Here is a 13,172-nt window from a genome sequence, read left to right on the forward strand (position 1 = left end):
CTCTTGATGATATTGGCGATTGATTTATTGCAGACCATCGTTCCATTTTTCCATGAAATAAATTCCTTTATCAACGTACAATCAAATAGAAGATATTCATGGCATACATGGTGGGTCGTACTGCAGTGTCTCATATGAATAAGACAGTTTTAGCTGCAGTATCGTCTTGATGATAAACTCGATTTCCCGCAAAATCGTAGAAAGCGAGAGCGGGTTGTATGTCATCTCCGGAGGTCAGCAGCCAATCACAGCGCTGCATTCTCTTAGTCCGTCTCCCATTGGCTGACAACTGACTAATCCTCTGTTGTTCAGTACAAATTGAAGGAAACCACACCAACAATAAATTACAGATAGATAATCAATAATTTGATCCAAAATACTCCAACCTTCTTTCTCCGATATCAAACGACACTTGTGGCATTTGAATGCGGTGGAAGCTCAGGCGTACGGAGGTTTGTTTTCTAGTAAACCATGCTAGCACTGCTAGGTTAGCTAACTAGCCAGCGTCTCGTCGCCTCCTCTTCATCTTCATGGGTTTCTGCTGTTGAGTCTGCCAGGCTTGTGCTGGAGGCAGCGAGGCTAAGAATTTAATGCCATCGGCCAGGGTGGGTTGCCTTTATTTATGTCCGATATCTACCACACGCCGATTTTAGATTTTTCCTTAATCGTAGTTTGAATAAAATAATGACTACGCTGAAATACCAAGCTAACTAACATGTTAGCATTGTGCTTTTAGCTGAGCTAGCTCGATCGACTGCTAACGCGAGTATTTGCCTACTGGCTAAGCTAACATGTATTGCCACCATTTGTTCTGGAATAATTTATGTATTAACATTTACGTTATTGTTCACTCGCAGAACTCAGGTCATATTATGAGTGGGGCGAGTTGCAAAGCTAACGGCGCTGTGTACCCTGCCTCATCAGCAATGATGAACTCTGTGAAGAAGCCGAAGATGGAGCAGATTCAGGCCGACCATGAGCTGTTCCTACAGGCCTTTGAAAGTGAGATTTCACCACTCGTCACTTAGTAATGCGGCTTTTCTGTTTTGGTAACATGAGAAGAACTTTTCCATGTTTTCAACAAGCATTTAGCTACCCGCTTAACTTTACTGTTACTTATATTATTCTCTATATTATTCTCAATATCAGGTTTTGGCTGACAGACCTCCGTAGTTTAACTGGCAGTCTGTAGGGAGCCCCAGATATTGTTTGTTGTAACTAAACGTATCTCATGGTAACTGTATTTAGGTTGCAGTTATCAGACTGGAATCAAAGAAAATATGTATTGTTTATTATCTGATCCGTTTTTCTTTGGTTGGTGGATGTTTTGCCTGATCAGCCACCACCTGTTAACACCCCTTCTTTTGGCATGTATTAGCAATAATATGGATTCATTTCTCAGATCCTGGCGCAGTGAAATTGAAAGGCAGCAGACTGATGGAGGGGCCTGTCTCATAATGCAGGACAACTTTACTCTGTAAAACCCAGGACAGCCCTTTTTCACTTTAGCTCATGTTCCAGATTTTAGTGGGTTTCTGATTGAACTTTGCAAAATGATCAAGAAAACATAGTTATAGGGCTGTGTGATAGTGTCCAAATTAAAAATCACAGCAACACCTCTTTCTATTTCCAGAACCAACTCAGATATACAGATTTCTCCGCACAAGGAACTTGATTGCAGTAAGTGAATTACCATACATCTCTTTTCTATGAGTCATTTCATTGATTAGCCAGCACAGTTAAATTGAGGGATTAATTAATTAATCTATTCTTTTTTCCCTTCTTAGCCCATATTTTTGCACAGGACACTCACCTTCATGTCTCACAGAAACGGTCGATCAAATGCCAGAAGGTATGAAATCTGATGTGTTTTCAGTTATGATATATGAACGGAGTTCCTTTTTTATACATATGAAGATGCACCAGCAGTGTTTTTAAAAGATGATTCGTACCAGATATGTTTATAATCTCATTTAGGATCTGTTGTAGTATTAACTAACTGATTTTGAACCTGTGTGACTTTGAATCCTTCGTCCCAGGAAAACATTCAAAGTGGATGATATGTTGCAGAAGGTGGAGAAGATGAAGGGAGAGCAGGATTCTCCAAGGTAACACTGCTCTACAACAGCTGATGTGCCCCTTTTTATTGCTGGATAGTTTTTTAGGGACTAAAATACCAGAGAAACTGGTTTGACACCAGTCATGACCATTCATATTAACAGTCCAAGCACTAGATATGCCATAATTTCACCTGTGCATTTTTCTGTTGGTTCTTTAGTTTGTCTTCACATCTACAGTTAACCTTCACTGGGTTCTTCCATAAGGATGGTAAGCACATTTTACTCTTAACAAAGTACTTGTGTTTAGTATGCTTGTTTAAAGGGAAACACTCAGAAATGCATAGAAAATTGTCAGAGTAAGGAAGTTTTTGTTGTTGCTTATAGTCATGCTGTCATTAGGCATTCCTGCAATATCCAGTTGTCATTGAGTGCTTTTACATGTATACTAGTATCCTTGTCATGATTGTGTTTTTTGGAGTGTCCCGGTTATGTGTTGCGCATGTAAACACCATATCCTGGTGTCAGAAACCTGGATAAGGCCTTATTCTGGTTTTGAGAAACTTGGACATTCCACCTGGAATACTCCGGTAGAAACCGAGATATTGTGGCATGTAAACACCTTAACACAGTGGCTGAGATGTTGAGGAATCAAGACACAACTGCACACAGATGATCAGAAACCTGCATACTGTTCGAATAATACAGCGATATGAATAACCAGGTTTCTTTTATTGGTTCAATATAACATGACAAAAAGACATAGGACAGTTGGACGAAGTTAAAACATACAGACATTAGGACATTAAGACAAGTACAGTACAACAGTTTATATTGAACTGGGAGGTTGAGTTTGGCTAGTGTTTGTGACATGACATGTAAGATTAGGTGAAGTATGTTTGTAACGAGGATGGCTAATGAGTAATGACAAAGGAAAGAGACAAGGTAGGGAAAATAATAAATAAGTAATAATAATGATGAAAATAGAGGATGTGGGTGATTTTAGCCTTGTGGGGTTGTAAATTGACCATGTACAGCCCCTGGCCAGCATGCCGGGGAGGGAGGGGGGGGCCATAGGGTGGGTTCGGGGTGGCAGCAGGGGGCAGGACAGCAGGGTCCACCCCAGAGGTATAAGCATTAATGGATTTTTAAGCGTTTTGTGGGAGTTGTCGCGGTGGGCCACCCCCAGACCCATCGGAGGGGATCGGTCTACTGCTAAACTTCCCATCCGGGATCGCCCCCAGACTTGTAGAAGGGAGCAGGTCCGATATTGGTTGGTGGAGGTTTTGTTTTTTTATTTTTATGTTTTCCTTTTTTTTTTTTGTTGTTTTGTCCTCTCCTCCCCTCTCCAGTTTAATCTTTAAAAACCAGGTTTCTCATGTTCCATGTAAACATCAGTTCCTGGATAAGATCAAAACCAGAATAAGGGTCAAAACCAGGATACTAGTGCACATGTAAACACACTCATTGTAAGTGCTGTGTTGCCATGACACCACCTAACTGCAGTCAACAACTGCTGGCATGCTAAAGAATTGTATTGAAGCAAGCAGTTTTCCTCAAAAAATGTCAAACACACACTGATACCAGTGACAGGAGGAGTGGACACGCTTCTCAGGAGCGACGCAGAAGAAGCTTTGTATACCAATAAGAGCATCAGCCTTACAACTAGTACATAGAGAGAACAATGAAAATCATGTGTGCTTCACGTTAATGTTATCTAGGATCTTGTTTATCAAAAATGGACAGAAGGATGACACTAAACTTGTTTTGTGTCCTTACAGAAAAGCCATCTCAGAATTCAGAAAATGAACAAAATTCTGTGTCCTTAGAGGTGCTACTTGTCAAAGTCTGCCATAAAAAACGCAAGGTAAAGTGAAATATTATTGAGCCAGTCTCTCACTTAAAGAAAATAATTGAATCTGCTGTTACTTACTAGTGATGGTGTTTGTTAAATTAAGTTAGGATATTTTTCTTTCAGGATGTCAGCTGCCCGGTTAAGCAAGTGCCTACAGGTAAAAAGCAGGTGCCTTTGAATCCTGACAGTAACCTAACCAAGCCCGGCTCGTACCCTTCCTTACTGGTCTCCAGCAACGAATTTGAGCCCAGCAACAGCCACATGGTCAAGTCCTATTCGCTCCTGTTCAGGGTGTCACGCACAGGGAGGAGAGATACTAATGGTCTGGTCAATGGCGAGGCCAACGAGAACATTGGTAGGACATCCACATCAAAGCCATTTGTGTTCTGTTTCTGCCGAAGTACAGCTTGTATGGGGATGAATGATTTAACAGTGCATGATAGTTCAGAATTGGGCAACAGAAAGCTGCTGTTGGCAAGGAAGGTCTTTTCTTCGGGCGCATCATCTGAAACAATAATGTTGGCTGTAACTGAAATGGTTACTGGTTGGATATGAAATTTCTCACTCTATTTTTGTATTTTCATTTTTGTTTGTGCAAAGATGTTACCGATACTCCTAGCAGAAAGAAGAGAAGTTTATCCCATAGAGATGAAGGAGAGACCACAGAGACCTATGTTGCACAGATGACTGTCTTTGATAAGAATAGGTAAGGTCTTGTCATTAAGTTGTAAAATCCCTTTTACCGTTCCTTTTTCACTACTTTAAAATCATTCCTCTTGATTTGTTTTCTGCAGGAGATTGCAGCTGCTGGATGGGGAGTACGAGGTGTCAATGCAAGGCATGGAGGACAGCCCTGTCAGCAAGAAGCGAGCTACATGGGAAACCATTCTTGATGGAAAGGTGTGTGTGAGACTTTTTTTTTTTTTTTGATCCCAGGGTTTTCTCCTCCTTGGCTCCCTTTCTTAACTTAGGGTTTGTTGTCCTCTTCACACCACATCACTGACCATTACTCTGTATGACTGTCCCACAGAGACTACCACCATTTGAGACATTTTCTCAGGGACCCACATTGCAGTTCATGCTGCGTTGGACAGGTGATGCTAGTGGAAAGTCCACTGCCCCCGTGGCCAAACCCCTTGCTACTCGTAACTCCGACAGCTCCAGCCCCATGGAGACGAGGACCAGCAACCACCGAGCTGCCCTCATGAGTAAGTACTAAAACACCATAAGATAGCTTTAACTTTGTTTTAAGATAAGGCTGATTTTAGAAATGCACTGTGATGTGGAGGATTTCTATCAGTGTTGTTGTGTGGAACCATCACATTTTCCAGAATCCTTTTTATTACAGCTTGAATTACATTTAACCTTGTATTACATTTAAGAGCAGGAGGCAGAAAACATCAATAGATGAGGGAGGATGGGAGGGGACATAAATGGTTCACAATTCCACCTTCTGCTTTATTAAAAGTACTGCAGAAGTGATCATAAACAGCACCAAACAAAGAACTGAAGGTAATTTTTTTTTTTTTTTCATGCCAGGTTCTCTAAGCAAAGCTGAATGGGTCATGGTTTTGCAATTTTCACCCACTGCAATATTGGTGTGGGATGGTCTATTTGTGAATCTGAATCTGGCAGAAAGCACTCAGTGAGTCATAACTGTTGTGTCCCTTTTCAGACATGCACATCACTCCATGAATGTTACTGGAAACTTAACATGTCAATCTTTGAATAAGGCCCTGGTCATGTTCCTGTAGAAGTCATGAAGTATGTGCATACTGTATATGAGCAATTGGGAATTGAGTTTTTACTTAACATTGTGTCATTTTTTAACTCTGTTTGGGCTGTGTGAAATGGGCAGCAGATTCTATATGTTTTGTCTAATAAAAGAATAAATGTATAAGAAAACATATTGGTGATACAACCCATGAGACCTGTAAACACTCTTCTTTCTTCTAATGATTACATTCCAGCTGTTGTGATAGGAAGGAATGGGGTTTTTTTGTCCAAATATTGCAGGAACATTGCTGCTCTATCTGTAATGGTCCCGCCATATTTTTAATGGATCCATAATGGAACATTGACATAACAGAGAAATATGTTTGAATGCCAAAAAGCCATTACTTTTAACAGGTAGATGAATGCAATGTTACAGATTCCATGTCTGAAAAGGGGCTTTAGCAACAGAAATAGAGCTTGATGTTTTGGGAAAACAATGCAATTTCTACATTTTCTCAAATACATGCTGAATGTATCAAATCGAATTTTATGATTTGGTGGTTCTCCAAGAAATAACCTCTCCATCTGTTCCCGTCAGCAGTGAAAGAGTCAGTCAGCACAGACATTCAGACGAGGAAAGAGCAGGTCCCGTGTGAGCCGCGGCAGAAGCTACGTATATTTTATCAGGTACACCGCACTACAGTAAAAAAACACAACTGGGACACTGATTTACAAGACTCTTTTGGTGAGGTGGCTGAAAATCAAAATGTCTTTGTGGTCTGGTTTTTTTTTTTAAATGCTTGGAATTACTGTTACATTTTGAGACCTAACTGGTTTGTAATTGTTCATCACAACTAGTACGAGGTTCATAAATCTAGTTTTAAACAATTAATAGTTTTGACCCTGTTGGGCACTCGGTCCTTCGGGTTTGTGTACTAAAATGTGACAGTAACTCTGATGTTAAGCAATACTGTCACCATATCACCCATTTACATCTGTGATAAGCTCACCTTCTCTGGTTTAGCTTTCAACTAATGTGATCTGTCCTTGTTCAGTTCCTATACAACAATAACACACGGCAGCAAACAGAGGCAAGAGATGATCTTCACTGTCCCTGGTGTACCCTGAACTGCAGCAAACTGTACAGCCTGCTCAAACACCTCAAACTCTCCCACTCCCGCTTCATCTTCAACTATGTGGTAAGGAACGGAGTGTGCATGGTGGGGCTAGTCTTGTGTCTTCGTAAGACACCACCTGATTTCAAGCAATTTCGAAGTCTACAAATACCAAAATAACCAAAGATACTGTGTGTGTGTGTGTGTGTGTGTGTGTAAAGCCGTATCTCAGTCACCACCACTCGGTAACAAACACAGACAGCTTGGTGGATGAATGCTAAAAGCAAGAGGCAACTGTTTCTTGGTTAGTTTATTCTGAAATGATTCTTTGACTATCTCTGGAGAGCAGCTCTTATGTGCTATGTCATTTTTGCAAGAATAGAGTTGTATCACACAGTTGCTGAAGCAATATCAGGCTGTGGCTACGCAGACAGTACTTGTTAGCAGGATGAATACATTTAATTTTTGTCTTTTCTTGGGATTTGTTGATAATAGACAAACCTAAGCCTTAATCTTTTGAAGTGCATACTGTGCAGCTGTATTGGGGGGGGGGGATAATATCGGCTCTGGACTCTGTATTGAAAGAAACTCAGTATTATATGACTCAAGTCAGGATTGGTGCAAAAAACATAATCCGGACTTTTCAAGAAGTTTGTGATAATTTAAAAGGTAAGTTTTATTTAAGATATGTGTGATGACTGTGCATTGCAGATGTTGAAAAACCTGCTTGCTTCTGCTTCTCTGTACTCTTTCACAGTTTGCAGACCACCCACAGTGGACTGCTTACTGGTGTTTCCTGGGGGGGAGCACCTCAGGTTGAGTGTGCACCTGCTAACTTTTTACTTGTGGTACATATGCAGTGCAAATCATCATCTGTCAAACCACAAAGGGCAACCACTGTTTAACAAGGGGTCTAGGAAAACTTCTCTACTCTCACCAATTTTTTAATTGCAGCTAGTTGCTTCTCATTCTCCATGTTTCTCTTTTCCTCTACCCTCTCTTACAATGCTCCTAGCAGAGCACCCTCCATTTACCTGTCTGAACAGGCACTTTTATCCAAAGCACAATGCGGCTTACCCTATGAGAAGTCCCACTGCTAACCTTGACAGTTAGTAACAGGTTCCCCTTGATCAGAATAAGTACCAGGCCTTCTGTGTTTCTGCTGAATACAATATCCTGAAGAATTCCACTAATTTTCTTTTGTAAAATTTGCAGCCTCACCCCAAAGGAGCAAGGATAGATGTGTCCATCAATGAGTGCTATGACGGCTCTTACGTTGGCAACCCTCAGGACATCCACAGCCAACCCGGCTTTGCTTTCAGCCGCAATGGCCCCGTCAAGAGGACTGCTGTAACTCACATACTGGTTTGCAGGTAAACTTGTGCCCTTTGTTCAAAAGCAGTGTTCATCTTCAAAGTCAACGCATGTCAGACAATGTAATTAACTTACTTTAAATGACCACTTTAATTGGCTTTTCATTCTGGTCTGGTTTAGTGATGAATTGGTATAATCAATTGAATTAACTGTTCATGAGCAATGAGCTGGGTTAAACCACATTTAGAACAAGGATAGTTTGTGGCACTCTGCAAGAAAGTGACCCTAAATAGATGAGCTTTTTTCAGTCGGCAGGTTTCTCATACTGGTGTGGTAATTAAAGAAAAGTGTGGTAAATATTCAAGATGGGATGTTCTGATTAAGACACTTTTTTTTTTTTTTTTTGTAAGACTTGAGTGATTGACACGGATGTCCCAATCAAGGTTATTTATTTATTTTTGGGCCTCTCTCCCGATCCAAGTCTCTCTCTGTTGGATTTATTGGAACTAAAACGCTTGCAGTTGTAAAGTGGTATTACAGAGTGGAGCTTCTTGCCTCACAAATGATCTCTGGCCGAGTACAGACACCACCTTACAGAGAGCACTTTAACCAGACAACAGACAAGTTTCATTTGGCCTGTTGGACTAATCACAGTAGAGTTCAGTAAAGAGAGTCGGATGTTGATAGACTTTATTTTAGCTGATACCGATCCACTAAAATATGCCCGGACTGGAACATCTCTAGTGATTGATCATAGTTGATAGTTTGTTTATGGTGCAAAGTTGGTTGCATTTTATAAAATATACCAAAAAATGAAGGGGGTAATTGGGCTATCAGTATGTAATATCTAACAAATGAGAGTATGGAGATTTTGAAATTCCAACGTACATAGATTTCTTTCCTCTCTCCCTTCCACTAGGCCCAAGAGGACCAAACCGAGCCTGTCAGAGTTCCTGGAGACTGAGGACGGAGAGCTGGAGCAGCAGAGGACCTATGTCAGCGGACACAACCGTCTGTACTTCCACAGTGACAGCTGCATGCCCCTGCGGCCCCAGGAGATGGAAGAGGACAGTGAGGACGAGAGAGATCCAGAGTGGCTCAGAGAGAAGACTGCCACGGTGAGAAGCCATAACTCATTGTGTCGTTTTGTGTCTGGCTTCACTGTAAATGAAGATGTCACACTACTTATGGAGACACCCTTAAATGTCCAGAGAGTTGCTAAAGAGGAAATTTCTCAAGTTATTGCCACCCACTGAAGCACACACAGAATCTCATCTCAGCTGTGTTTTTTCACTTGTGTACTTTGTTACTGTTGTTACTCTGTATTGGGAACTGTTCCTGGACTTAATGCTTGATGTTAAAATTTTGACTGACTTGAGAGGCATTGACTCAAGTCCGTGTTGATGATGGTCATTGTAATTTATGGTGTTGAAGTGTGTTGCATTCTAAGGAGGACAAGAAAAACTGTATAAGGGTCTTGTACTTAACATTGTGTCAATATGCAAAAAGACATCTGGGCAGTTTCATTGGTTCAATAATGCAGTTAACCTTGTAACACAACGTACACGTCAGCTAAACATTATAATGCAGAGATACGTACTTAAGATTGGCAGGAAGTTCATAACAGCATTATGACTGGAAAGCTGCTTTCTCAGCATCTTGTGTAGTTGGTAATTATCATTGATTCAGATGGACAACAACACTTGTATCTCTTAAAACAAGTGCGTTCTTCACTAATGCAAGTAACAAGAACCCAGTAATGAAATCAATCAAAGGAAAAAACTGTGTAGTAACCTTGACTGAGGCCAGTAAACTGGAACAATCACACTTAGAATAAAAGTGGTTGTATGTGAGTGTTTCTGAGGTGCTCAGAGAAAATCTTAAGAGAAGGGGAAAAACAAAAATGAAGCTTTGGAATACTGATTTTGGTGTCAGATTACCATGGCAACAACGAGTCAAAGCATTTGGGTCAGCCCTTCTCCCCATAAATAACTTAAAAGGTGCTCAGAGTAAAAACTATTGCCAACACAGAACAATTTGTCAGCTTGCTCTTACACCCGTACACAACATTTTTATCACTTTAGTATTGATTTCCTGAACCTGCTAACATTACTTGTTGTAGTCTCTGTCAATACTCATTTCACTGTCAGGGCGAACAGAAAATGCCTAAAATGAATTGATCATCATTTAAAAAAAGGTTCCCTTGCTTTCAACACCAAACGTCATTACAGTGTGTTCACAAGTATTGGAGTATGACATAAGTTGTACTGTTAAGCACCATGGTTGTTTTTAGCTTTTCTCATACATACATCGGAGGTAGTTAGCCCTTCTTTAGTGTTGTGGTATTTTACTAGCTGAGATGACAATGTGTTCGTATTGCATCATCATAATTTGTACACTTTTGTTTTTTACTTACAGCAACTGGATGAGTTCACAGATGTCAATGAGGGAGAGAAGGAAGTGATGAAGCTGTGGAACCTGCACGTCATGAAGCATGGGTGCGTTCAATACAACAGTGCTGGGAAGTGGTGGATGTTACTCGATCCTCGTACAGCATTCCTGAAGCTGATATTTAAGCAAACTAATTGGTTGTGTATTAATGTAGATTTATTTTTGATGGGTAACTTGCCTAAACCCTGAAGAGAATTTCTTGAATTTTGTTGCTATGGAAAACTGTATGCTCAAACAGGAGGGCCACTACAGATTGAAAACAAATCCGAAGCACTTCACTGTGATCTCTCATATGTACCCTATGTCTATTGGAGCTGTGGCATCAATTTAGTCAAATATGCAGTAGTTGTACATTTTGTGACTGCTACTCTTGTCCCATCAATCTATTGAAACACTAGAAACTAAGCTCTTCTGTTCTCTATGTTCCCTGCAGTTTCATAGCAGACAACCAGATGAATCAGGCCATCATGCTTTTCGCGGAGAACCGTGGTGCCCACATCATCCGCCGCAACCTCTGCCGCAACTTCCTCCTGCATCTAGTCAGCATGCACGACTTCAACCTGGTGAGCACAGCCACCATTGACCGTGCCATGGCCCGTCTGCGACAGATCCAAGAGGAGCTGCCAGACACTGAGGAGGCGCAGCAGGACCAGACTCTGGTATCAGCAGGAGCCTGCAACGGCAACGCCGTCACCTCCACTGGGGGGAAACAGGGCAAGAGGACAAAAAGCGCACTAACAGACTGATGTTGGATGGATGGATGGATGGATGGAACAATGATTGTCGCGGTTTTTTTTTGGTTTTTTTTGTTTTGATTTGGGTGTTTTTCTTCTTCAATGAACATTACCAACCCTTTGGTGCTTAGATAGGTGGGAGAACTGGTCACCGGAGGATCTGACCTGAAGCAGACCAGCATACAAGGTAAACAAGTTTTTGGAACTTGGAATTGAACCAAATATGAACTATATAAAAGTGAATCACCCACATCTACACAAACCAGGAATTTGAGGACTGGATGATGTCAGTTGAACCTACTTAATATGCATTTTGTAGGTGTGGCTGAAGTATCTGTCTTTGGGTGAGAGAGTGAACAAACAAAGTCTTCTGGTGTGGCACGACTGCCTTTGGTATGTCCTTGTTATAGACAACTGTATCAAGACTACAGTTAAAACTGTACTGGTAACATTGTCACTCTTGATTATTTGTACACAAACAATAACCTTGTTGAGAACTTATCCTTTTAGCTGATTATTTTAGCACTTGGTGTTTGTATTTAGAAAGCTTACCTTGAAATTGTCTTGTTTTTTATTCATGCTGCGCCAAATGTTAAATGCAGCTTTTCCACTGACATCAGTGGAGAAACTTTAGTGGGTTTGATTTCACTGTTGTGAATGACATTTAATTTCAAGGGTCATACAGTTAAGAGAACATTACAGTAAAAAAAAAAAATCTACACTTGGCATCAATGTCTAGAGTATATAAAGCCTGTAAAGCTTGTGTTAGGACCCCAAAATGGATTGTGGGTTTTGCTCGTAGGTTGCCATGACAATAGTGTTATACTGTAAGCCTTGGATCCTGGACAAGAAAATAAATTCAAAACTCCTACTTCATCACCCCTAAGCCTTTTGGCCTGCATTGATAATAGCTCAAGGAAAGCCAGGGAACTCAACTGTTCTGAATATTTTACTTCCTAAGACTTACTTAAACAACCAGCAGTGCATCACCCCATATGTCGTGTAGAGTGCATAGCATTCAAGACGTAAAAGTGAACAATTTTCTGATGCTTGACACCTGCAGTTTCTTTGAGGTGTGAACATGTTGGAATCACAATGTTAAACATGTTTTTGTTTTGTTTTTTAACATGGGTTCCGAGTATCAGTAGCTGATTGACAGAAATGTTTGTACATGTAATCACATGAAATGTTTAGCCGAGCCCTGTTCTGAATCCAATAATTAACAGATTGCAGTTCTTCTCTCAAAGCAATATGCTGTTTTATTGGATGGTTTGTTTCAGGTCCAAGTCAGTCTTCTGTCCTGTTAGGTGCAGTTTATGCCAAAGGGGAATATTTTCATCAGTCTCTTTAGTTCTGTATAATTTTTTCTTAGCGTCTTTTTCTTTTGTTCATTCCATGACTTTTTTTTTTTTTTTTTAAGCAGCAGTAATGTTTTGTAGTGTGCACATAAATCATCACCATTCATTATTTCATCAGACTTCCCTTGTGAACAACCAAATTAACAATATATTTTCCTCCCTCCAGTATGCATGGAGGGTTTATGTATTCATCTGGGGGAAAAGGAGACATATTCACCATTATTGTCAGAACACCCTGTTTAAAAAAAAAAAAATAATAATTGTGAACTGTACACTCTGGCTAAGGGGATTTTTATATTTAAAGAAATAAAATACATTTGACCTTATTCATGTCTGTAATGTTTTAGCGATTTTTGGACACTAGCCATCATTACACTCTCTCCATCACGGTCTCTGCCTCCCAATTCCAGTTGTATAACAGTCTGAGTAATACCATTCCCCCCAGGCTAAAACCTCTGATTATAAATTATATATAAAGAATTCATGCAACAAAAACTTAAGACATATTTCACATGTAGAATGAAATATTTTATTTTTCAGTAGCACAACTTTCTCCTTGGGGAAAAAAATGG

General features: G+C 40.4%; 1 protein-coding gene across 5 annotated transcripts; it reads left to right on the forward strand.

The window, feature by feature from the left end:
- Positions 1-281: 281 nt before the first annotated feature.
- Positions 282-12,926, forward strand: suz12b (SUZ12 polycomb repressive complex 2 subunit b). Of its 5 annotated transcripts, none has more exons than XM_044189010.1 (17): positions 282-452; positions 858-1,002; positions 1,634-1,680; positions 1,788-1,852; positions 2,040-2,108; positions 2,279-2,328; positions 3,839-3,924; positions 4,036-4,267; positions 4,513-4,618; positions 4,707-4,812; positions 4,943-5,120; positions 6,227-6,315; positions 6,684-6,827; positions 7,959-8,116; positions 8,977-9,175; positions 10,476-10,555; positions 10,942-12,926. In XM_044189010.1, the coding sequence occupies exons 1-17, from the start codon at positions 426-428 to the stop codon at positions 11,252-11,254; spliced, it is 2,094 nt and encodes a 697-aa protein (XP_044044945.1). In that variant the 5' UTR covers positions 282-425; the 3' UTR covers positions 11,255-12,926. The 5 variants fall into 5 exon arrangements, with proteins under 5 accessions (XP_044044945.1, XP_044044946.1, XP_044044947.1 ...); XM_044189011.1 differs by having other exon boundaries at positions 6,230-6,315; XM_044189012.1 differs by having other exon boundaries at positions 299-605.
- Positions 12,927-13,172: the final 246 nt, after the last annotated feature.

Source organism: Siniperca chuatsi, linkage group LG3 (genome assembly GCF_020085105.1).
Source record: "Siniperca chuatsi isolate FFG_IHB_CAS linkage group LG3, ASM2008510v1, whole genome shotgun sequence".
Lineage (NCBI taxonomy): Eukaryota > Metazoa > Chordata > Actinopteri > Centrarchiformes > Sinipercidae > Siniperca > Siniperca chuatsi.